At 32.8% G+C, this 24,491-nt stretch overlaps 5 protein-coding genes across 9 annotated transcripts in view; 1 reads left to right on the forward strand and 4 right to left on the reverse strand.

Annotated features, from left to right (window-relative positions):
- Positions 1 to 10,660, reverse strand: part of spen (split ends) — a 110,578-nt gene extending 99,918 nt beyond the window's left edge. For 3 of the 4 annotated variants that reach the window (XM_065354706.1, XM_065354704.1, XM_065354703.1), the window contains exon 1: positions 7,335 to 7,828. In XM_065354706.1, the coding sequence (XP_065210778.1) occupies positions 7,335 to 7,417 (83 nt within the window). In that variant the 5' untranslated portion in view covers positions 7,418 to 7,828. Of the gene's footprint in view, positions 1 to 7,334; positions 7,829 to 10,523 lie in introns of those variants that run through there. The other variant, XM_065354705.1, reaches the window with a different exon arrangement.
- Positions 10,661 to 10,677: 17 nt separating this feature from the next.
- Positions 10,678 to 13,748, reverse strand: Sfxn1-3 (Sideroflexin-1-3). The gene is made up of 9 exons (XM_065354719.1): positions 13,602 to 13,748; positions 13,364 to 13,523; positions 13,105 to 13,275; positions 12,817 to 12,915; positions 12,555 to 12,630; positions 12,222 to 12,307; positions 12,000 to 12,127; positions 11,749 to 11,933; positions 10,678 to 10,832 (listed from the first exon to the last, which is right to left on the reverse strand). Exons 1-9 carry the CDS (start codon positions 13,606 to 13,608, stop codon positions 10,773 to 10,775), a joined length of 972 nt encoding a protein of 323 aa, XP_065210791.1. The 5' UTR covers positions 13,609 to 13,748; the 3' UTR covers positions 10,678 to 10,772.
- A 34-nt stretch (positions 13,749 to 13,782) lies between these two features.
- LOC135838903 (uncharacterized) lies at positions 13,783 to 15,048 on the reverse strand. Of its 2 annotated transcripts, none has more exons than XM_065354727.1 (4): positions 14,885 to 15,048; positions 14,553 to 14,763; positions 14,321 to 14,472; positions 13,783 to 14,228 (listed from the first exon to the last, which is right to left on the reverse strand). In XM_065354727.1, the coding sequence occupies exons 2-4, from the start codon at positions 14,736 to 14,738 to the stop codon at positions 13,946 to 13,948; spliced, it is 621 nt and encodes a 206-aa protein (XP_065210799.1). In that variant the 5' UTR covers positions 14,739 to 14,763; positions 14,885 to 15,048; the 3' UTR covers positions 13,783 to 13,945. The 2 variants fall into 2 exon arrangements, with proteins under 2 accessions (XP_065210799.1, XP_065210798.1); XM_065354726.1 differs by having other exon boundaries at positions 14,553 to 14,766.
- Positions 15,049 to 15,204: 156 nt separating this feature from the next.
- mRpL13 (mitochondrial ribosomal protein L13) lies at positions 15,205 to 16,231 on the forward strand. The gene is made up of 4 exons (XM_065354730.1): positions 15,205 to 15,413; positions 15,486 to 15,609; positions 15,696 to 15,850; positions 15,930 to 16,231. The coding sequence occupies exons 1-4, from the start codon at positions 15,390 to 15,392 to the stop codon at positions 16,161 to 16,163; spliced, it is 537 nt and encodes a 178-aa protein (XP_065210802.1). The 5' UTR covers positions 15,205 to 15,389; the 3' UTR covers positions 16,164 to 16,231.
- Positions 16,232 to 16,993: 762 nt separating this feature from the next.
- The window catches only part of Clic (chloride intracellular channel protein 5), a 29,318-nt gene continuing 21,820 nt past the window's right edge, over positions 16,994 to 24,491 (reverse strand). Inside the window, exons 3-6 of the mRNA XM_065354722.1 lie at positions 22,947 to 23,109; positions 18,627 to 18,801; positions 18,020 to 18,159; positions 16,994 to 17,717 (exon numbers count right to left, since the gene is read on the reverse strand). Of these exons, the coding sequence (XP_065210794.1) occupies positions 17,634 to 17,717; positions 18,020 to 18,159; positions 18,627 to 18,801; positions 22,947 to 23,109 (562 nt within the window). The 3' untranslated portion in view covers positions 16,994 to 17,633. The remainder of the gene's footprint in view (positions 17,718 to 18,019; positions 18,160 to 18,626; positions 18,802 to 22,946; positions 23,110 to 24,491) is intronic.

Consider the following 24,491-nt stretch of genomic DNA (forward strand, 5'->3'; position numbering starts at 1 on the left):
TTTACGTCGACAAATAGGTAGGTTGGTAGGTAAACGTAACTACGAGTACATCATAAGGTTAGAATGATGCATTTTTTTTGGTCAAAAAATGTCATGTTCTTATTTCTCAAATATTTCCAAATCTTCAAAAAATTCATTCAATCCTTTGAAAAAAAGCATTTGATAACCAACTAAGTACCTACTCCGTTACGTTGAACAATTCAAGATGGACAGTTACGAATAATGGATCAACAACTACTGGAATTCATCGATGAATTGTAACGTATCATATAAAATAACAGAAGCAATTTTTAATGAAATTTGAAACCTGAACTATAGAAATAGAATTTGGACGGAGAGGGAAGATGTCATATAAAGTGAAAATGTAAAAAAAAAAACAACTCGAATTCAGACTTAGTCACATTCAAAGGTAAATTCGTAACTATTGTAAACTGTACAGGCACTAGTAGACCAGCTTTCAACTTCAATTAAAAATTTACGAAGCTCAGTGAAATGGCTTTACAAAAGGATAAAAAATTTGATTTTTTTCAACTCAATATTTCACTATCAAATCAGCATTTTTGTTTTTCAACATTTTCAAAACAAAATGAAAATTTTGAATACAATTTCAAAGGTTTTATCGAACAAAAGTCAATCTTCTTCTTCAACCTTTTCGTTAAAATATCACGAAAAACAGACATTTGTCATGTACATTTGAAAAAGAGAAAAATGCGGGAGGAAATTCATAAAAACGTGGTCCACAATCATAGTCATTTCCTTTGAAAATTATTCCCCCGATGAAATTTCAACCAATTATCAAAATCATTGCGCTTTGTCTCCTGGCACAAAATTTTATTTTATTCAAGGCAGAAATTTTTTATACTTCAAAAACATTTGATCAAAATTTGAATCGTCAGTTTCATTTTATCCTATTTTATTCCGATTTTGTTGCGATGTAATCTTTGAAGATCGAAGTTTCGAAGGAATCGCTCTCAAAAGTGGAAAAACCAATCTTTGAATATTTTGTGGAGCTTTAGTTTTCATTTAGATGCAGACTTCAGGTTTTGGTCGCGATAGCTTCCTGCATGAAACTGATAGAAAATCTCGATATTTTTATTTTTTTTCAATTTACTCAAGCTTGATATTGCAAACTACCAAAAAAATTTATTCTTTGGAAATTTCTGAACACTAAAAATTCAGGCATGTGCTAATGTGACATCGCTAAAAATAAGTATTAAAACCCAGTTTGAGAACTGATTTTACGAGAACAAAATTAAGTCGATATACGAGCCCCGCAAAACATATTCTTCGCATATTTCTAGTCCTTTCGCACTAATATCTTTCATTGATGATAGGAGAAGAAACCACAAAGATTTATTTCATACGTAGGTTGAAATTTTCTACAATTCCAAGTTGAAATATATGTACAAGCAGAGAGACATTTTCTATCATCGTAGGCTTCGGTCATTGTCGTTATGCGGACTCAAAAAATCAGCAAAATCCATCCTTCGTTAAACTTAACCACGAAGGCATTTTTGTACTCTGCAATCGTACACATACACATATATCTCGCAAAAATATAAATTTTCATCGTCGTGGTATCACAGAAACCTGCGCGAACTTCTACCCGTTCCCTTATACGGCCAAAACGAGATTATTGACAACCAGCGCGACGACGACGGCTACTGTGAACAGAGGCCGGTGGTGTACGCAATCACCATTTTCTATTCAAGGGGGACAACCAGTTTCCAATCAGGCTGTCGTCGTTTTTGCATACAAACCAGTTTCGCATTGTAGCGAAGTTCCAGTTCATTTATTTACTTTTTTTTCTCTTCTTGCCATTTTTATTCCCTTCTCTTTCTCTTTGCCATACCATATACACTAACGCCGTACCATTATAAATGGTACATTTCTACTTAGATATTGATATACAAGACCTCAAGTACCCACAATGCATATATGTACGTATATTCGTTCATTACGCTTATACGCCTTCTACCTTAGTCTCTGTCTATGTGTGCTCGATTCAATGTAATGTACAGTACTATGTACAAGTATTTGCGTGAGTTCGTTACGTATCAAGTATACTACACTACATAGACCTATAGTCAAAGTATGTAGGAATAATGCTACAAGCTAAGACGTCTTCTCACCATTATCATTGCCCACGTCGGGTGTCAGTGGACGTTATCTCGTTTATAATACGTATACATAGTAGCATCATTCGTTACCACAGATCATCATCTCGTCACAACCAAGTCACCACCAACCTAGAGCAATCTTTCAAAACTGCCCAGTTCATTCGAGAAAAAAACATGAACAAAAGTGCAACTCGTCCAGCTCAAAATACACCCACAAGAACTGCACATTGTATTCCATTAAAATACTCGTACATACGACTATCTCTTTTTGTAGCCTGGATGTGTTTGGAAAACAAGGATAGATCGTAATTGAGCAATATTCAAACTTGTTTGTATTAAATCATCAGAAAGAGACAACATATCTACAAAATAAGCAGTAAGTAAGTGAACGCGATAGAATGAATTTTCGCATAAAATTAAACAAAACAACGTCAAAAACGACGAAAAATATTTACATCAATGAAACCTTAGACATAAATGATGTTGAATGATGGACGACTTGAATTAAAAAACAAAACGTGCTGACTGATTTAACAAGTAGCCTAATACATAATATGTCTCACAAGAAGGTGACCATATTAGAAAATAACCCCCAAAATTAATTAAAACTAGTGTTCCATTTTTTTTTGAGTTTAGTTTACGAATTAGTATGTTAATTTTATGTCAAATAGAAAAAAAGCTATAGCTTTAAAGGAATTATTCATCAATTTTCTTTCAAATGAACGTGGGAAATTGAATTTTAATTTGAATACCATTTTGAAGAATTATATGAAGACATTTTGACAAGGAAACTATAACTGTTACCCGCAGAATTGAGTCAAAATTCAGCTCACTGGGTTGTCACCAAAGCCAAATTTTAGTTACCGAAGTCGAATACAACGTCCTTCGATGTTCTGGAGCAATTCCAGTGAGCTGGAGAAAAGTCTACTTTTGCTGGAGACCCCAAATTAATTTGAAAATACCTCAATCGAGTCCGTAGCACAATTATCGTAAGATTTTCAAATCATTTTCTGACGGATTTTCATGTAAAAGAGTCCCAGAAAATTCAAAAATTTTGACCCTACCCCACTATCTCGCTTTGTAAAAAAAGTTGAATCCCTCTCTAGTAATCTACTCGAACTCTTTCAGTCGCAAGAAAAATCTCCATGATTTTTCACTTTCTAAAAAAAATTATAATTGTCAACTTGGAACAGCTACAACTTTTATATGGAACAAGATGGAGGGGTGGGGGTAAAAATTTTTGAACTTGTGGGACTCTTTCACATCCAATGTGGCTGTTCACCAATTTGAGCTTTTAAACATCCGAAATTTGTGCCTCATCATCTCATCCACCCCCACCCAAGACCAAAAAATGTCAAAATCAAAAAAATTTCATCATCGACAGTAAAACTTTCAACGTGTTTTTCTCAAAAATATGATTTTGGTCACCAACACCAACACCCAAACCTTATATCACAACAAATATACCAATGATCAGTTTCAAGAGATTCATCAAGAATCGAAAAAATTGACTTACGAAGCTAAAAATCAAGTTCTGAAATAAAGGGTGGGAGGGGGAGGTGCTATGAATCAAAATTTTGATTCAATCGACGTTGAAAACCTAAAAAAGGTTTCATTGTAAGTGCACTTCAACACCAAGAATATGCCTACTTAATGAATTGGGCAGTCCAACATCCAACACATTTTTTGTCAACTGTTTAAAATACCCGAGGAATATGTAAGAAAATATTAAATTAGGTAGCTGTGAATTTTTACTCGAGGAAATACTTGTGTTGTATAGATTTGCGAAAAAAACTCACACCATCAGTCTTCCAATAACAGAACAACCTTCGTCATCTCGTACGAAAGAAACAAAAACTTTTCAAGCTGAAAATGAATATTGTTTTCTCATTCAACATCAAATTACATTATTTCACGTTTTTTTAAAAAAAATCTCGAAATAATAACGATCCTTTTGAAAGGATACCAAAAATACTTTCTTCTTTCTTTTTGCTAACAAAAACAATTCCAAATTCTGCTATTCTAGCGAATCGGTCTCGATGCTTTTTCAGCGAGAAATATTTCAGTTCAGCTTGAAAAGTTTATTACACGCGCTCGATATGCTTGAAAACTTGATTTTTACAAACGGTTTTCATTAAAAATTTAAAAGAGATGGTAACAAAAGCGAATTCAAAGGCTTCAAAAATTTAGTAACTTGAAATCTATCGATTATACTAAGGTCTGTTTCATTTCGACATGACAACGCTGCACCTTTTTTTCTTTCCCTAATTGAGAGAAACATTTTGAAAAGCAGCAACGTCAATACTTTTTTCTCTCTCTCTTTTTTTATTTTACAAAAGGCTGCATTATCGAAATGTCGTAGTATTCAATTATTATCATCTTTCAACTTTCAACAATAAAATTCTTCACCTACTCATTTCAAGAGAAAACAGGACCAATGATTTCTATATACCTTTTGATCAATTATCGTCATAAACACGAGAGATATTCGTTATTTACACTGCAACTTGACAAATTTCATTATCCATTTCTTTAGTTTTATTAATCAACAGTCCAAATACACGAACGTTCACAGTTCGCTTATTTTATTCAAAAATAACAAGTCCTAAGCTACACAAAAAAATGAAGCCTGAATTTCAGTAAGTATTCGAACAATGACGAGAATTTTTCCCTTATCAAATTCAAACTTGAGCAAGCTAATAATTCAAAGTTCAAAGTAAGCCTTACTATTGTTTTACGTCACGATAAGATAGAAAATTTCGCTACAGTCAGACCGGAAAAAATTTCATTCGCACCATATGGCATTATAATTGATAACGTTGAACTCATTTAACGTACCTACTTCAAACAGCACCACACAAGCAGCTGTTTTAGATTTTAATAACGTAATTTGTGTGTATACCTACTACCTACTACGTACATAGGAAATTTTCTAGAGAAAATGATCGTAAACGATACACGTACATATAACGTGATTAATATCGACAATTTTTAAATACTCGACTAAAATATCCCAAGAAAAATTTTCAAGTCCTGAGATAGCACAGATTTATTTTTTCATTTTCATTTTTAACAAATTTGATGAACTCTGAAAGCGAAGAATAAGTACATTTTATGACTCACTGGCCAAATAAACATCGAAAAAATTACCGCCAAAAATTCCCTAAACAATCCCAATATACTCGGGTCGATTTCATCGTCATATTCGTCGAATGAAATTCAATTATTTTCCACCTCGCTGTCAGTAACAGTTGATTTTTCGTAATTAAATTTACACCGATTCGTTCGGTTTTCTCGTCTTGAACATTATCGTATTTATTTCTGGCGTTTTACAAGCGATAAAATAAGATATATACTCATTTCACAGGTTAATAAACTGAGTCTCCAATTATAGACAAATCTGTTTCAGAGTATAACGTTTCCAAATTAACGTTATTTCATTCTCGATTCGAAATAATATTCTAATCGATTGAAATTTTTCCATCATTATCTGTGGCGGGATTTACTTATTACAGGTATTACGATGATAATTTCGAAAATGAGCCTCATTGTAACAGATGACATATATTTTCATCGTTTCACATTTCGAATTTCTAAATGATTCAAGAAGTTTGTTTTGAATCATCGATATACAGTAAATGACTGAAATGATGGGAAATAAATGACAAATGATGACAAAATAATTCGTGCAATTTACTTTGCAGGTAAAAGTAATACAACTTGAACCAAATTATTTCATGCATATTACATACTTCTCGTTCATTTGTCTGCACGCAATCTAATCAAAAATCAAGTCGAGTAGAAACATGAAAGAAATCAAGAAAAAAGACACGAATTTTCAGCTAATACATATTCGTTATCTGCAAAGATAGAAAGATATTTCTATACTTTTAGGTTGGTCGAATATGTACACAAAATATGCCAGAATTCAGTATCAGGTTATGAATTGTTCCAATTGAAAGGTTCTTCGAGCAAGGGCCATCAAGCTGGGAGGTCGTTTTCTATTTTTTACACACACCGAACGACATGTAGACCTGTACAACTCTATCGTAGAAACAGTTTGCCTCAAGTAACTAGTAAGATATTGTCAACTGTTCGAGAGAAGTAATAACAATCCTAACATTCGAATGTATTTTTCTCAAAGTGTGATTTTACAGCGAGAGGAACATTTCAACTGACGACAAAGGTATCGTAGCAAGCGCTTTCGCCGGCATTCGATTGCTTCAAGTGGAATATTTCGTGAAAAATACAGAACGGAATTTCGAACATAGAGAAACAGGATCATCTGTTATCAGAAAGTTTCATACTTGATAGCTTTCAAATCATTACAATATCAATGTATCGTACAAAAAAACTTGTCTCGTTTTTGCAACGACAGAAACCAAAATATGGGAACCCCTTCATAAGAATGTAATTTTTTCAGTTTCTCATGTCTGACCGGTTTCCAAGTATCAGTGATCAATTTTTGGGCTTTTTTCATTACAGTGGTGACTGATTATTTCGAAAAACTTCTCATCCAACTCGCATTCAGCACAGCAACGGTATAAAAGTCACCTGGAAACACGACATCTTAGCCTAGCTGTGCAAGTTTGCACGTGCCTACATCAACATATTTGACTATCTAGGCTATCCGCATGACAACAAAAGACCTCATCACGGTACCAATATCCTGAGCATTCAGGTAAGCCGATTTCAAATACGGTACCAAACTTTGGGGCACCCTGTAAACAGGACGAAGACTAGAGCAGTAGAATTTTGAAGCCTATCATTCAATTTGATTAGATCTTACCGCAGAATTCAACGTGCTAATCGAGAAATACCGAATTTCATTCGAGAACTAGAGATTGAAACGAGAAGACGAGATAATCGAAGTATGAAAATAACGTTCCATTTTTCGAATGCAGCGTATTCAAGTATACGCCATTGCATTTCACGTGTACTGTGTACCGTTTTCGTTACAAAATTAACGAATTCTCGACGTTTTTCGTGAATATATCGAACCGAAGCTGATAATTGAACTGAATTATCGCTCTGAAAAGTAATCGATATACACGAGACCTCGTTCAAATTCCATTCAAGTAATCGAATGTGAATCAAGTGTATATTCTTTACTCAAGTTTTTTTCCATACGCAACCAGATGCGATTGCATCGTGTAACGGTGACTGGTAAGCTGTAGTACTTACTATGGTACAAATAATAATCAAAATTCTTACCGTTTAAATAGTTCCCGAAGTCTATCTTCTCGAATATTTTCCGGTAAATTTCCGACCCAAAGATGACGAGTCTCCCTAACCATTTTTGTCCGAAAACCTCATTTGGAACTATTTTCGTTTACATTACACGTGTAACAAAAATTGAACCATGCATCAAGCGTATATTAACCGAAAACCACCATAATACAACGAAACCAAACTCTAAACGAACTCCAATAACTCGAATCAAAATGTATGATAACCGCGCGAAATGGTCGTCGCAACGATAATTTTATAAACTCACAACATTTCGAAGCATTAATTATCAATTAAACTATTTAAAAATAATATCGAAAATTAATATACACGCACACACTACACAAAACACGGACACACGCGCATTTGCCACCTCAACGTTAGCACTTCTTTTTAAAAATGACGTCACAATGGCGGGATAATACACAAATACACAACCGTGCGTTTCCAACTAGTCTTCAATGCAACATTATGTTTAGGTTCTCTCGAAAGGCGAGTATCTGTCCGGAAGAGCTCATTGTTACATTACATTCAGGGGGGTGGAATGGTTGCTGCGTTGAAAAAGTAATACTCGGTGGAAGGGGAACGTTCGATTCCCCTACCACGAGCTCTCCCACTTTCAAAAGTGAATGCTGGTAGGTAGGCTAGCAACGTAGCAACCAGGCTGACTGCCGCATGGCATGTTCCGCATTTATTCCTGAGTTTTTCATCGAAAACAATACACGTTGTCGTTTTGGGTTCTGTTTTTAGTTCATGTTCAATTATTATTTTGAATTAATAAAAAAAAAAAAAAAAAAAAGTGTAATTTTCATTTTAGGTATTACTTTACTGTTTCTCTAATCGTTTGTCTTCGTATTTTATTTCCAGAGGATGGAAAATTCAATTGAACTAACGAAGCTAGCCTAGGAAAAATCCCGGCTTAGCCAGCGTGGAAAACGCTTCACGTTGCTGATTTTCCAGACGACGCATGCGATTTACATTTTGTCGAGAAAAGTAGGTCGAATTTTGGCTTTTCCTAGTCGTACCTACGTATAACGAACCACATTCCGTGTATTTATAGCCGAGAAATTTGCACGAATATTTTATTCGAGTTACGTAGTTCCTCAATTTGGAAAAGTTGCCTCGAATGAATGAAACTCATTTCTGGAACAATTATGTGCCATGATCTCCTAGCACATTTTGTAAATGAACGTGGTAAATGGAAAAGCTAGCGATATATAATAAAAGATACTAAAGTAATATTTTTACCCTACTGGATGCGTAATACTGGATCACGCATTTTGAGTTTACGCCCTCGCGGAACTTTCTCTTTTCTTTTTTAATCAATACCGATTTCTCAGTATCTCCCTCTCGCCAGTGTGTTGAGCAAGTTTTTTCTGAGGACCAAAGGACCAACGAAGCTCGTAAAGTAAATGAAAACTTCCTGGGACACATTTCTGTCAAATTAGTCCAGTGTTCTGACTGAGGAACTCTGAATGTTGGTTAAATTAAAATACAGAGATGAGATGACACTAGAAGCAGATTCATCTTGCATTTTTATTAGTTGAATCGAATTTGAATCGCGCATTTTGCACTAACCCAACTTCACTAAAAGAAGAGTTTTTTTCATTCAAGCGAAAAAATTCACCCCTTACAGCAGCAAGATATCTACTTTTGCGACTTCGGTGCAAATATGATAACATATTATTATTTGGAAGGCTGAGTAGGTAAATGATCGTGCCAAGTTGCATGGATGAAAATATTGTGTGTGATGAAGAATATAGAGAATGCTACGTTGAATGAGAAATAATTAATTTTTATAAATCAATACCTATCTAATCAAAAATAAGCCTCCATTGCGTGTTTATCAATAATGTAATAAATTCTATTACTCGAACAATGTTGAGGTGAAAAAAAAGTACATTTCTGAATAATGTAATAACATGCATTAAAAATTAGTGATTTCAAATTAATTTTTATTATTTCGTAGGAATTTTGATTCACTATCACGCGCGTAATTGAAAAGACATATTAGTAGGTATATTTTTGAAATAATACTAAGAATTGAAGTAAATATAAGCTTAATTCATTCATCCAATTGTTCATTCAAAGTATTCCTGATTGTAAGCCTACTTTTATTTTCACTTTTTATCACAAAATAACAAAACCTAAAAATTTAGAAGTCACCAAGAAGCACGCATTTTTTTTTCAAACATTGATTTTTACTCCAAACTTGAATGCCTATTTTACTATCCCATCATATTTATTATTGTAGGGAAATGTGCACAACTTCATCATCATCACTTCACCTCAACCAAAAATGCCTACTCATTCTAAATTTTAAATCAAAATGTTAAAAAGCGCAATAAAATTTTCATTCAGCTGCATTTATTTTGCTATTAAGGTTAAATTTACCATTTAGGTAGATGCCTAAGTGATTATGAATGTAATATTCATGTTCTTCATTGAACATCTAATGTAAACATTTAATGTGAAGAACTGATCAAAAATTAATTTTCTAAATTTCAAGCTCATCAGGCAGTGAATCCCATTGACTAATTTGTTCAATTCAAAGGTACCTACTCAAGTTGAATCCCCGCAGAACTAAATAATACTTTATGAATAAGTTTTTTGAATGTTTGGTGCTATCATCGAACCATTTCTCCATTCATATTCTGATTGAAATATAATATTTGCTCATCTTTTTCGTTTTCCAACTTTCAATTTTGCAATAAACCTTAATGTCTTTACTATTCTGGACAAATTCGTAGGCACGTAAAGTATTTTCATAAATGCAGTGAGTTGATCTGAAACTTTATAATGGCACAAAATCAATTTAAAAATGTTTTTCAAATTTGGTTCAGTAATACTGATTTTTTCTTCGTAAGACTATCTTGAAACAGGTAGGATTTCTATCACAAAAGTATGCGTAGGATTCGTGTTTGAAAGTCGAGTTCAAATGAAGAATAAAACTTGAGCAGAAACACACAGAATATGATCTTCCGTTTGGAAATCGATGTGAGTGAATATACGAGTACATTACTATCCAGCCAATCTGTAGATAATTTTTCATTATTTCATGGGTGCAAGATAAAATTTTCTAAATATAACTTATGTAAAACAAATAATATAGGTACCTAAATTAAATACCTAACCTAATAAATCTCATTCACTCAACATGCTTTTGCATCTTACCTAGTGTATTATCCGTAGATTATCCAAACATGAGCACAGTTTACCATTTACATGGTGTGAAAAAAATTTACCAATGATTACGTTGAACAAACTCATCCATAGTTTAATAAAAATCATCGACACTTGAAAAATTTAACACATCAACACTGACAAATTACACAGCACAGTTCAATTATTTATTTAAAATGAAGAATTTACTTTGATTGAAATACATTTTAAAGGTAACTGTGTCAGTAACACCATAGTCATTCACAATCCTTTGTTGTAGTAGGCGATTAGTGGAACTGGATTCAACTTTTTGCCATTTTCCTGTAGGGGTAAAAAGTATATTTTTAAACAATTGATTCACTGTATTCTACTGAAAATAATTCTTATCAAAATTTCAAAATAAAAACACATTATTTTTAATCTAATTTTGATTTGAAACATGAAAATATGGCACAAAATAATTGAAAAGGAATCCGTACATTTTAGCCTAGAGATAGCGTTAGTGTGTTACACAGTTAAATAAGTGAGATACTTTGTAAAATTTGATCCTCAAGTACTTATTTTATCCTTTCTTTAAAAAAATAAACAGGATTTTCCTCCAATATTTATTGAAAATTTCATTTTTCATATTCGAAATACATATCCACAAGACATTAAGCTCGCAGAAGGCGTTTTCTAGAAGAAAATTTTTCACGCAGTGCACAACTTACTCGAGTATTTATTTTATATTCTTTTGCTGCTCTCGGGAAGGTTTCTATACCTACATACGTAGAAACACAATTTTTCATTTTTTTTTAGTTTGTACGTATATGTAGGTATAACTTTCGATTCAACTTTTAAATGCTCTAATTTTTCCTCATTGGAACACTAGAAAATTGATTTGCAGTGGAAAACGTTGAAATTTATTTTTATATTAAATAAATGTATCTAGATGCCGATGCCTTGCCTAGAATTTCGCCGTGAAAAAATTTATTGTTTCAACTTTCAAAAAATAGTGTAGGCCTATTGAAACTGAGGAGAACGTATTTTCTTTCAAAATTCTTATTTCGATAGCTTAAGTTGGAAAAATATTGAAATTTTGTTTTTCCATATTTCGCAATTCCTGTCATAAAGTTACACTTTTTTTTTTAACGGGCACAGTTTGAGCTGCAACCAATCGCTGGATTCAACCACACATAACTTTAGTAAGAAACTAAGGAACCTAAAACCTAATTTAAATACATTTTTATTTAGGTACCTGGATTTCTGTTTCTAGTTTGTGAATGGCAATTGGATATGTTTGAGGGAATAAAGCACAACACATAGGCGTCGCGAATGTTAGAAATACTCCACACAACAGTAACTGTAAAGGAGCAGGTAGCCAGGGGTATCGTCTAATCACTCCTTTCCTTTCAATCCATTCAACGATAAATGGAGTTAAAACTAAACAAAAATGTTATTAGCAAACGCACCTTGAATTAAAAATAATTTCTCGTGTTTTTCACTTACTCATCCCAGGAGCACACATACAAATACGACTTAGAACCACTGCTGATATTCCATACGTGGCTGCCGTCTTGGAATGTCCTAATAGATTATTATTCTCGTCAACTACAGATAATCCCTGTTCCAATTCCCTAAAAATATAAATTTCAAATTCAAAACATATTTACAAATAATAATTACCTATAGGCTTATAATTAATGTTCTTTGGCAAAACTCTGCGTTTACTTATATCTCATCAATGGAATGTTGATACAGTTTGCTGCAGCCACCGCAGCGAATGGCACTAATCTACTGACCACTGAGGGGGCTCTCTACAACAGAAAAGTACAACATGAAAAAAGTCAATCATCGTTTGTGACTCAACGTGAGAAAAGCCAGAGAGTTATTAGGTGATTAGGTAGGTACGTGGGATCGATGAAAAAAGGAGAAAAGAGATTTAGAACTACTCAAAATATCAAATCCGAAAAACGATTTTTGAACTGGTTGGTGGCTTCTCTCGCGTTGGGTCATACCTATTTTTAAAAAAGTACTAATTCTCGGAAATAGAGTAAACTTTACCTTGGCAAGTTTATTTAACGCAATGGCAGTAGATACAGCTCCACTTGTTGCTAAAACGTATGATTTTGTAATTTGTCTGCAATGCATGCACATGTATGATTATCAAAAGTGTAAAGTTCGTTTAAGAAATGAACATCAAAAATAAAGGAACTTAACCATGTCGACATTTTTTCGTAAAAATATTTTATCGTAAATAGCGCAGATAACAAAATAGTTTTATAAAAAATTAAAAATATGTACCTACAGGTGTAAGGGCACTTACTCTGTTGAAATTTCGGAGGAACCACTTCGATTTGTATAATTCACCAAAGCATTAAATGACTGATTGAACCATTGCCAGAATACAACCGCAGGAGTTGATCTAGAAAAAAATGTAGGCAATTAGGCGTTCGTCAAAAATCAAAATGATATCATCGAGACCATCGCACGAGCCAAATTTACTCAAAAAATATTTAAAAATGTGTACCTAAGTTGTTGTTGTTGTTTTTTTTTTAGGAATGAACTATTTTGCTGTATAATTTGACAAAGTTAAGTACAGTAATTTGCCTACTTATAAAAAGTGATCATGCATCCAGTAATTATCATATTCATGGGCACTTGAGCAGACATTCTTCCAAACAGGATCATTTTTTCCCCAGTATCAGGGTGAAAAGCTGAATCTACGACATTCTTAGCATGATACACATCATTTAATGTTACTCCGTGCAACGGTTGACCGGATCTGGAATTTTAAGGAAATTATTATTAGGTATGTTTTTTGAAATCGAAAAAATTGAAAAAAAAAAGTTGTAAAAATATTACCTACTTACTTGTATTTATCAACCAGTTCTTTAGCTTTATTCAAATCTTCATCAGTTTTTAGGATGTACAGAGGATTAGTAACGTTAAAAAAATACTTCAAGCGACCTATGTAAGTATTCTGATCCCATCTGGGAGCATCAATATTCACTCTTCTGTCTAAATCCATGTCTAAAACAGGTATAGAGAATTTTGAACTTACATTGTAATTTTTTGCGCAGAGAATATAACTTCCGCATTTCAACTCACCAGACATTGTTTCTTATTCAATTGCCGAACACAACTAATCAACATATTTACTTATGCATCCATTTTTGAAGCAATTGATGATACGTCATTGATGGGCAATTTCTTGATAGAAGTATTATCATTGAACTTTAACATCTGTACTTATCGATGCAGATACGACGTTACAGCGTTGAAAACGATCATTTTAGAAAACATTTAATAACAGAAATTCGATACATAAAAATAATAATGAATAAATATGACATTACATAGAACACAAAATTGACATGAGGTTACAACATGGCAAAATTTAAAAATTAAAAAAATTGTACGTAGGAACTTGATGCAACTCCTAAATAACAAATTTACACAGGTAGTGTATTAGAAACCGAAGAGGAAACTGCCGAAGTAAAAATTCTTCTAAACATTGACAATCCGGTCTGACCTCCGGGAATATAAGTAACAACGAACCATACTAACGAAACTATCTGAATTACAGCACATAATGCTGTAAGTATGGTACTTTGCATAACCATGGCAAAATATAAAGTTGCGCTTAATGAAGCAAAATAAACCGCTGTGAATGGTAAACGTTCCACTGAACAAAGATGTTTTAGGTAGTTTACTGGTCCCCAAAGAAAAGCAAAACTGAAAAAAACACAAAAAAATTATTAGGTAAATGTTTCTATCATGTAAGTATTGGCACTGAAATCAAACTTGATACGGAATCATTATTTTACCTGCACAAAGTAGAACAACTCCCAAGGGTGAAGCATAATGCGAATTTTCTAGCCTTCAAGACAATTACAGGAATGTACAGAAGAGATAATCCGAAAAACAGACCACTTACACACAAACATATGCAGAAACAGATGAGTTTTTGCATTCGACTCTGAAATGAATGTAAACATTACAGATTAGATAAGTACCTAATCGAACACTGATGATTAAAGGCTTTATCCAGTTGCTTACCAGCGAGGGACACTCAAACCATCCTTGATAATATTTCTGATTATTACTGTTCAATAGATCCTCGTTATCTTCAGTTTCCAATTTCTTGAAAATTTTATTGAAAGTTTGTTTACCAAATGAAATGCCATTCTTCGTTTGATCGCCTCGGTTTAAATACTGATTTAATTCATCTTTCAGGTTGCTCATCGTAAGCTCGTAAAGTTCACAGCTTCTTCTATTTCAAATGTATTCACAGTGTAATATTTGGTCATCAAAAAACATATATTTTATACATTGGAATTTATGTACTAAAGAAACTGTGAAGAAAATGCCACACTAGATAAATGACTCACGGTGAGAATTCTACAGATACTAGCGTTGAATCATTCACAATCTTAGCTGCTGTAACGAAGTTTAATTGATTTTCACGACAACTAATAAATTATTCAATCTTGATCCTTCAATTATTCAATTTTTCGAAAACTTGAAGAATTTGATAATTATTGATAAATTAGTTTGATAAAAAGTCATGATTCACCTGTTGTCAAAGCTACCTGGTAAGAATTTTGAATTCGTTCTTCATTTCGCCAATAGGAGCGTAGAATTTAATCAACTACCAAATAGAAAATGACTTGGCTTTTTTTTTCACCATGCTCCATGCCGGAGTCTTGAGATCTTTTTAGTTTTTTTTTTATCACTTCTGAATTTTTTTAACAATATTTTTACTTTTCAATGTGTATTTTTTTTATGGATTTCACTTTAATAAAAGAATTAATATGATATAGAGGTGTTGATTAATGAATTAAGCAAGTCTGGCGGCCTCAAAGTGAGATACATTTTTACAATTTTGCTCCAATAATGTCTTCGTGGGAACGAGTCAAGGTAAGCCATTCGCATTTATCTCCATCAGAAATTGAATTCATCGCCAAATAACTATTGTGTTTTCTTTTACAGCAATGGAATGCTCTAACCAGAGTATGGCACATATTCGATGCTCGTTGGCAAAATCCTCTATTAACGGCACCCCTAATTTGTAAATATCTGAAAGGAACATATAAGCCGACATATCATCCAATGGGTAAGAATCTTCTTGATAAGCTCAACTTGACGTCAGCTCTTACATTTTACCACATCGCTGTATTGTGTATTTCATTGCACCTGTAGGCAACTGTGGAGATCACGTTGTGGTGATAAATAGCCGTCAAGTTGCTTTACCCGGAGAGGAATGGCGTTGGAGGGTATACTTTCATGACACCGGCTACGCTAAGGGGAAAACTTATACCAGAGCTTGGGAGTTGCACGATAGAGATCCGACAATGGTATTTATCGCGTTAACCTTTCAGAATACTTATTTATCAATAATCGAGTCCTATTTTCACTATTAATTATTTGTTTCAGATTTTCAAAAAATCAGTGTATGCGAATTTAGGTCATAATTTACAAAGACGTTATACAATGGAGAGGTTGCATGTTTTTCCCGACGAAAACGTTCCGACTGAAATTTTAGAAAATGTAACAAATCAAATCAGACCGATAAGAATAATTCCTCGAACGCTGGATACTTATACTGAAGAAGAAATTAAGTCCTTCCCCAAAGTTTATAACTATCCGGAAGATTATATCGTTCGTTAATTTTTTTTTTGTTGGAGAAGTGTGTAGATAGGTATTAAGTTTTGAATTAAATTTTATGATTCACGTAACGCTCTTTTATTATTATTCTGATGAAAAATCAGAAAATTATTTGTAATTAATACAACAGATCTTTGTTTATTGAGCCACTCCTTCAGTGGATCCCATATCAATTTTCCTTGTTTTTTATTCATCGAAGGAGTATTTTTCCTTAGTTCTTTATTTTCTTACCAATGGTGGACAGGAAAATCGCCTCGATCAAGTAAATATATCAAGTTTTCGAAGTACCATTCATCAACTTCATAACTTGCCCAAGAGGGCAAAAACCCAGTTGAATTATTTCCTTAAACTGAACATTCATTGAATATTTGAAGTTGAAATTGAAAATATGCGAAAAAGCCTGATCACCCACCAATTTATTTATTTGTTCCACTGGTGTACATCATAATTTTCGATCAATTCACATCCCTTATTAGTTATTACCCATTGTTAGCTTTCGCTGATGATGAAATTATTCATGGAAAAATTCTGCGTACGTGCCGTTTGCCAGAACAACTTTTTAGATCATTGCGATGAAAAAGCAATTAACGTCAATATATGTATGTAGATGAACATACATACGTGGTATGTTGAAAATTGAAAAAAAAAACGAGGAAACCAGCACCAATCATTTCTAGTGAGTCATTCTTTGTGAAACAATTTTTAAAAATAGTTTCATCGATATGGCAATCGTTTCAAAGTACCCCGGTAGTCGTTATCGTACTATATAATAAGCTGGAAAAAAGATCAACTTTTCATTTTCAATGCCAAGCATTTGTAATTAATAGCGCAAGTACACAATGCAATAAAAATATATTTATTTTTCTATGTTATACCATTTTCAGTGTTAAACATTAATCTACTAAAACTAATAGTAAAATGTCTACTTTATATCCGTGGTGATTTGTATATTAACGTCTCAACAGACATGAAATAATCGTCTTGAAAATACATAGGAAATATCAGACGAAATTCTAATTCTTAAAAAAGTACAGCCACAATTTCGCGTCAAAAAAAAATGTAGTCCACCTATCAATTCATAAAAAAAATTGCGCGTAAATTGCGAAAAAAAAGTTTTGTAAAAGAAACAAAGAAAAAGTGCAGCTATAATTATCTTTAAAAAAGAAAAAAGAAGAAGAAATAAAATAATAATTATAATAATAAATTACTAAAATAATCGATTTAAATTAATCGAAAATATACATAATTGACAATTTCTCGCCATAATTGAAATTGATTTTTTTTTTAAAAAGCTCGAAGTCATACATACACCATTTCTATGTATATGGTTAGATTTAACAATATGATCTTGAAAGCTGCGTATTGATACAGATACAACATCATTTTTTTTTTTTTTTTTTGAAATGCGACTATGGTAACAAGTATAATTTAAGAACAAATATTCTCGTTTTAAGCTCGACTTGTCAAAGGTGTTTAATCTTCGGTAGAAATGTCTACTGGAATCGAAGTAGTGAATGTGGGTGTCTCGAGTTCTTCGTGCTTTTTCATTTTCATACCCTGCAAAAAACACTTCGGTTATTACGTTAAATATTTAAAAATAATTCCACCTAGTGACGACCTCAATTACAATCCATTAACCTGACGGTCACATACGTAGTTAAAAAAGAAAAAACAAGATACAGCCAGTTCAAAAAGATTAATAAACTTGGGTTTAATTTTTCTAAGTCAACGTAATGAACGATGTTGCATATTCATAATATAGTTTTCAGTATGAAGCTAGACCTACACATCACGTACGATGAAAGTTTCTCAGCAATGTACACAATATTTACATTCTTAGTTTCAATGAAAGCACTCACTTGTTGTAATTTATAATGATTTATGATGTCTTGATCAGCTGGACAGCTTTGTGTAAAAGCATCTAATTGATACATATGAAGCATGTACCGCCAAAGATGGGTGAATTCTGTGGGTATTTCAAAATTCAAGAAATATTTTCCTGTAAAAAACCAGTTGACATTTAATATTTGTTCGATACAAATACGGATTTTCATAATTTTTGCAATTTTGACAACTTTCTAACAATATTGTATGAAATCTTATCAATAATTTTTGTAACTTTTTTAGATTTTACAAAATTTGGTCAAATTTTTTGTTTCGTTAATTTCGCTGATTTTTTGTTGAAGTTTAGCGAGGTTTTCCACTAAAAGTAGGTAGTTTTGAATGTAATCATTATTTTAAAATTTAAACCCAATAATAAACCCACTCCGGCCAATTTCCAATCCAATCAAATAGGTACCTATATTTGAACGTCTTACATAAACAACAGGTTCGCACAAGACTTTATCGTGTTCATACAGAACAGTCTCGACAACGACTAATAATACCATTGGAAAAATTCGTTACAAACGTGTTTAATTAAATTTATCAATCATACACGGTTATAATAATTTAAAAATATGATACCTGCTACTCTAATATGTTGCAAACGTGGCATCAATTCGCAATCGAAGCAACACATTGTGTCGCCGGTTAAAAACCGTGTACCAGTTTTGCCAAGATGGTCGTTAATTTTACGTAAGTGCGACAACAAGCTATTCACGCTAGTATCGTCTTTCTTCAACAGCAACAATTTCAATTTCTGTAAAGAAAAAAAAAAGCAAAACAAACAACATCAACAAAAATAATAATCTCAATTTTTAAATAATTAACGCATATTGTACACACAAGTAATTAAGTCACCTAATTGATTTATGAATGGACCACAATTACCGGTTAGCCTTCGTGTAATTTTCTAATTGACACTGAATTTATAATAATTTTTCTTCTAATACCATTTTTTTTTCTTCTCGAGGTTCGAGTTCGAACATACATAATTGTAATACCATTCGTCATAGCGTATAGGCCATTTCACGGTACACAATACGTTTAAATAATAATGGTGCAGGGTCAAGAAAGGAGAGAAAATTAAATAAAAGAATTATTCGCGGGCATCGGGTTGACTCCGGAAAGTTTAGTGGAAAAGGCCAAATCAGAACGAGAATCGGTAACCGATGACGTCACAAATTATGGTGTATTCAGTCGGATTTACAGGGAATAAGGGTATATTTGGTATTTAGGTAGGTTGAAAGTTGAAATTGGCTCGAATTTTAAATTTTCAGTCAATTTTTTCTAGAAAGTGTAATGGGGTAACGTCTAATCTGATTCTTAAGCAAAGACCTGTAAGGAAAGGGCCAAGTCCCTCCGGTTTCTTCCACTTTTATGAGCTCCTGTTATTCATGACCATCATGAGTCTCTGGGAAGTCCCTCCAAAATTCAAGGGTCTCCTGCAGTCTGCATTATTTCCTCAGCATTTTGGTGGGGGGAGAAGGGGTGTCCCTCCGAACCGCAAATAAAAATCAACCTTGGTTAGATGATGTTAGAATCACAGGTTGAGGTGAGGATGACGTCAATTTCCTACACAACTCTAAAACCACTGCCTCGTGTCCCCGAACGTATTTTTGAGATATAAAGTTGAAACGACACAGCTTTTACATTAAAGCCAAGAAATATGAATGCACTTCAAAACATGCAAAAAAATTTGCGTCTTCTTCGCGAGCGTAAATAATGAATTTAACGACAAATCGTCGGTCAAAAAATCAAACACACATTAAACAAAATTAATCAACGACTAGTGAGGCGATAACGAAAACAATAAAATGGTAAATTGTATAAAATTGCGTTTTCACGCATAATTTACGAAGAGAAATCAAACACTGTAGGTAAGTAAATGGTAAGTACGTGTATGATGCAAATAGCATCAATGCATCGTCGTCTAAGTCGTACGAGCGCGTAACCAATTAATAAAATTTACAATTTGTTCTCCTTTGTTGCAAATAATTTTCAAGTTTTCAACATGGTTGGTTTAACTAGTGAAATTTAACGTAATCGTGCTGACGTCTTAGGCATGAAGGTGCTTCAGTTTCAGTCCTTTTATTACGATTTATGATTCGATTACATACGAAAATAGGATCGAAAAATAAATAGGTACTATTACTATAAGTACTACATACACACAGGTAGAGGACCGGAGATGCCATAGACACTGGTTAAAAGACAATAAATCAGGCTGGTCTTTCATCAAGTAATAAATTCAGTTCTCCCTATCACTAAAATCTTTTCAGATGTGTGAAAGAAGGCCCATTGTGGGGCATAGGGGATTTGTATGAAAAAAAAAGTATTAAAATTCAAAATGTAAGAGCCTCTAAAAACCTAACAAACTGTACAGATGATACAAATTTTTCAATATTTTAATGCAGAAAAAAATCACAGAAAAACAAAAAACATTTCAATTAAATTTAATATAAAAAAAATTATGAAACTAAATACTCCACAACCAGGACTTTGGCAATTTTAACAAAAACAGGACTTCGAAAAAGAGACACAGTTTTACAATTTTTATCAAAAAAGTGAGACTGTTTCGCAACTTTTTGGCATAAAAGCGAGATTTTTTGAACATTTTTGGAGGAAAAATCAAGCAGAAAACTGAAAATTTTGAGACAAATTTTTAGTAAAGAATGAGACTTAATGGCAATTGTGATAAATGGCGAGACTTTCTGCTATTTTTTGCTGAACGCGAGACTCAATTCACAGGAGAAAATAAATCTTCAGCAATTCTGTTAAAAAACTAGAATTTTTTCAATTTTTGGCAAAAAACAGGACTTTTTAGCAATTATTGGCAAAAAAAATAGATGCTTTTTTACAACTTTTTGCAAACAAACGAGATTGTAAGCAGTTTTTGGCAAAGAAATTAAAATTTTTTATGAAATTTTCCGCCAAACTTACGACAATTAATGGATAATTTAAATTTTAGAACATTAAAAAAAAAAAAAACAAATATATGTACCTACTTGAAGTGACCGAGTAGGAGAGCCCTACTTCTACTATTTTTTTTTTTTCGAAGATTCTGCGTCTCCGCAATGTTTTAATTTTAGTTACAAAAAAAGTCTTTAAAATCATCAATTCAAAAAATGCTCAAAATATGCAGCAGAAATAAAAACTTTTCGAGCCTGAAATGTATACATTGTCGTTGTAGGAAAAATTCAAAATATGCAAAACGATTTATTGAGCTGATTTGTCAGTTTCATAAAATTCACAGCATAACTATAATATCCAATTTTCTTCGAAAAAGTAACCCTACTTCAGGTTTTTTTGTGAAGAATAAAAAATCTATTTTCATAACAATGCTGATAATTTAGAAGCACAAAAATTTGGGGACGAGAGAAACAAGGCTTCACAGAGTTATCTACAAAAAAATCTCATGAAACTTTGAAGTTGATCAATTTTTTAGGTGGGGGAGGAGGCGCGGGAAGAGTCGTATTTTAATTTTTTTTCAAGCTTACTCTGGCCACGATATCATTCACATGGAGCAAAAAATCGCAGCAGCAAGCTTCATAGAAAGAATGAAGTTTGCTTGAAAAAAAATCGTAAACTCATCTTGAAAACTCGTAAGGAACAAAGAGTATTTGAAATTCTCAACTTGGATGGGTGAAACTGAATTATTAGACCAAAAATTAAAAATGAACTACAATGTAAACATGTTGGAGGTAACGAACAAGAGCAAAATATCCATCGAAAATGCAAAATTTGTGTGCTTCTCCTCTCCATTCTCAATTCAATAATTGAAGTTGGATTTTTTAATGTACACAATGTATCAATGTATAGGTTCCCAGCCATGCTGTGATTGTTTTTAAAATTTATCCCATAAGGTAAGCATGTTAAAAAGTGGCTTTTCCAAATTTTTGGTACGTTCTGCCCATAAATATTCTCTTCTATGTACTCTGTGAAAAATTTTGACAGACAAAAAGAATGGCTGGCAACTACCTATTTCATGGATTCCCAATAACACCATAATAACATATCTTTTTCAAGATTTCATTCAAAAAAGAAAAAAAATCGGTTAACTTGACACGATGATTCACCATTGAAGAATTTCAAAAATACCAAACCACACCTAAAATAGGGAAAACTTGAAGAACACTAAGTACAACTCGAACGCACATAACAGTAGATTATATGGGACCACTTGTGAACATCATAACTGTTTGAAATTCTCAGTCAATTATCTCAAAAGAAACATCAAGTACAAATACCGAGTACCGAATGATAACATTCAAACATCAAGTACATATAGCCAATCTTTGGTAGTCTTGGCAATGTTTGTCGATTGTGTTTACTCAGTTGAAAATTTATACGAGAGGGTCGTTCTTCTAAAAACAAATACTCCTAGTCCTATAGCAGACGCATTCCAAATTAGGTAGGTAGAGGTAAGAATTCCAAAACTAAGAAAACGATTTCGGCCAAAGTGCCGATAACGTCTGCCTGCTGGTATTCGTTAACTCACTCTGTGTCTGTACTTTTTTAATTGACATAACAATGAGTCGCGTTTGAATTACACCTTTGGTTGGGATATTTGCACCTTTCCGCAGTTGTTACAAAGGGGGTTTAAGAACGCCTTCTCTCATAATGAGACGCGTTCTGATATATGATATGGAAATGGGCAAACAACAATAAGAAATTTATATTATCGTGTTGTTAGTTATGGCTTCGTGAACATGCTCGGAATCGGATTCTGTGTCAAGGTGACTTCGTTTTCTTCTTTCGCGTTTATATAGTCTCCCTGGTTATTTTTTCCGCGACAAAAGAAAACCTCCGCAAATTGGATGCGAGAAGAGCAAAACGAAGTTGAATTTTCCATTTATCGCTCGTACAAGAAGAAGAGGAAAATATAGACTGATGAATACTTACACTGTATAAATTTTCAATAAGCGAAGCGACTTCTTTATCTTGAACAAATAAATTATGACCACCGGGTATACTCTTCATGATGTGTCGTTCAATTTTTTCATTCTCCAGCACCGCTAATCCGTTATCGATTAAAATAGGAGGTGGCGTCGCTTCGAAATTTGTCCTAAAAACGAAAAATAATACGTAAACATAGAGGAAAAAAGAAGATCAAATATAGCTATTAAATTTTGTACTACGAGGCATAAAACGTGCCCTGTCCAGCGCTTTAATCTTTTATGTACTTGTACATATATTCTGTACCTATTTTGCGAGAGTAACTAGTATATCGAATGAACACGTAATAGCTGCTTTTAAAACAATTATTTTTTTTACGCTTCATCGTGGATAAGCAGAACGAAATATTTCATTTTTCCGTTACACTTCGCATGACATTAACGTTTAAATTATTCATCTTATCGTTTTTTGTCGACTGCGATGGAAGTCAAATTATCTCGCACATATACATTATAACACATTACATGTGCCTCATACCTACTTAATAGAAATAACCACGTATTTGAAAAAAAATTCATTTTATCAAATTGAAAAAATTCAACGAGATAAAATAAATATTTCGTAAATGAAAAAAATTCAGTATTGATTTTTTAATTTTAGCATACTTGGTTCTCGAGCTAATAACATTGATGTGATGATAGAATAGTAGGTACCTATTTTTTTTTTACGTAGAATCATCGATTGCCTGATAAGGTATCTCAAAAAAAAATTCCACTCAATCATGTGGTTAGGTAGGTAGGTACGAGTACTGCGATCAATTAATTAATAATCAAATACAGTGCGACATACACGCCCTGTTTCGTTGAAATCACTTCTACTCTGATAATTCTGATTTGAAAAAATTTAGTAGAAATTTATAACATTTTTCAAATTTCATAATTAATTTTTCAATTCTTACATTGAAACGAGAAACTTAAAAATCTCGATTCCTCCTTCAAATTCCAAAATGAAATTTCGTTTTCTCCTTGTACCAAATTTCATTTTATTATAGAAGAAGACATTTTTTAAAATTCAGAAGCATATTCAAAGAATTCAAAATTTTAAGCAATTTAAAAAAATTTGAATTCCAAAATAAAATTTAATCAAAATTAAAAATTGGCGTTATTTTACTTTACTTAATTACAATTTTGTAGGAGCACAAAAAGTTTTATAGGTGAGCTGTCGATTAAGAAGTAGTATATGGGGCACTTGCATATATGTACTACTTAAGAACATTACATTTTTTTCAAGGGTCTCATAAAAAAGCTGAGAAAAATGACCGAAAAAAATTTACATCAAATTTCTATCAACTTGCCTTTTAGTTTCCGTCTACAACTGTGGATTTGGATTCGGAAATCAACACAATCTTTTGGAGAAAAATGAGAAAAAAATCTCAAATTTCCTAAATGAGCGATCACTTGAAATGCAATTTTTTCAAGTATCACAATGGGATTGTTCAGTCCGACTTCTCTCATAATAATTCTTAAAATTAATAACCTGAACAGTTCTCTA

This window comes from Planococcus citri, chromosome 3 (genome assembly GCF_950023065.1).
Source record: "Planococcus citri chromosome 3, ihPlaCitr1.1, whole genome shotgun sequence".
NCBI classification, from domain to species: Eukaryota; Metazoa; Arthropoda; class Insecta; order Hemiptera; family Pseudococcidae; genus Planococcus; species Planococcus citri.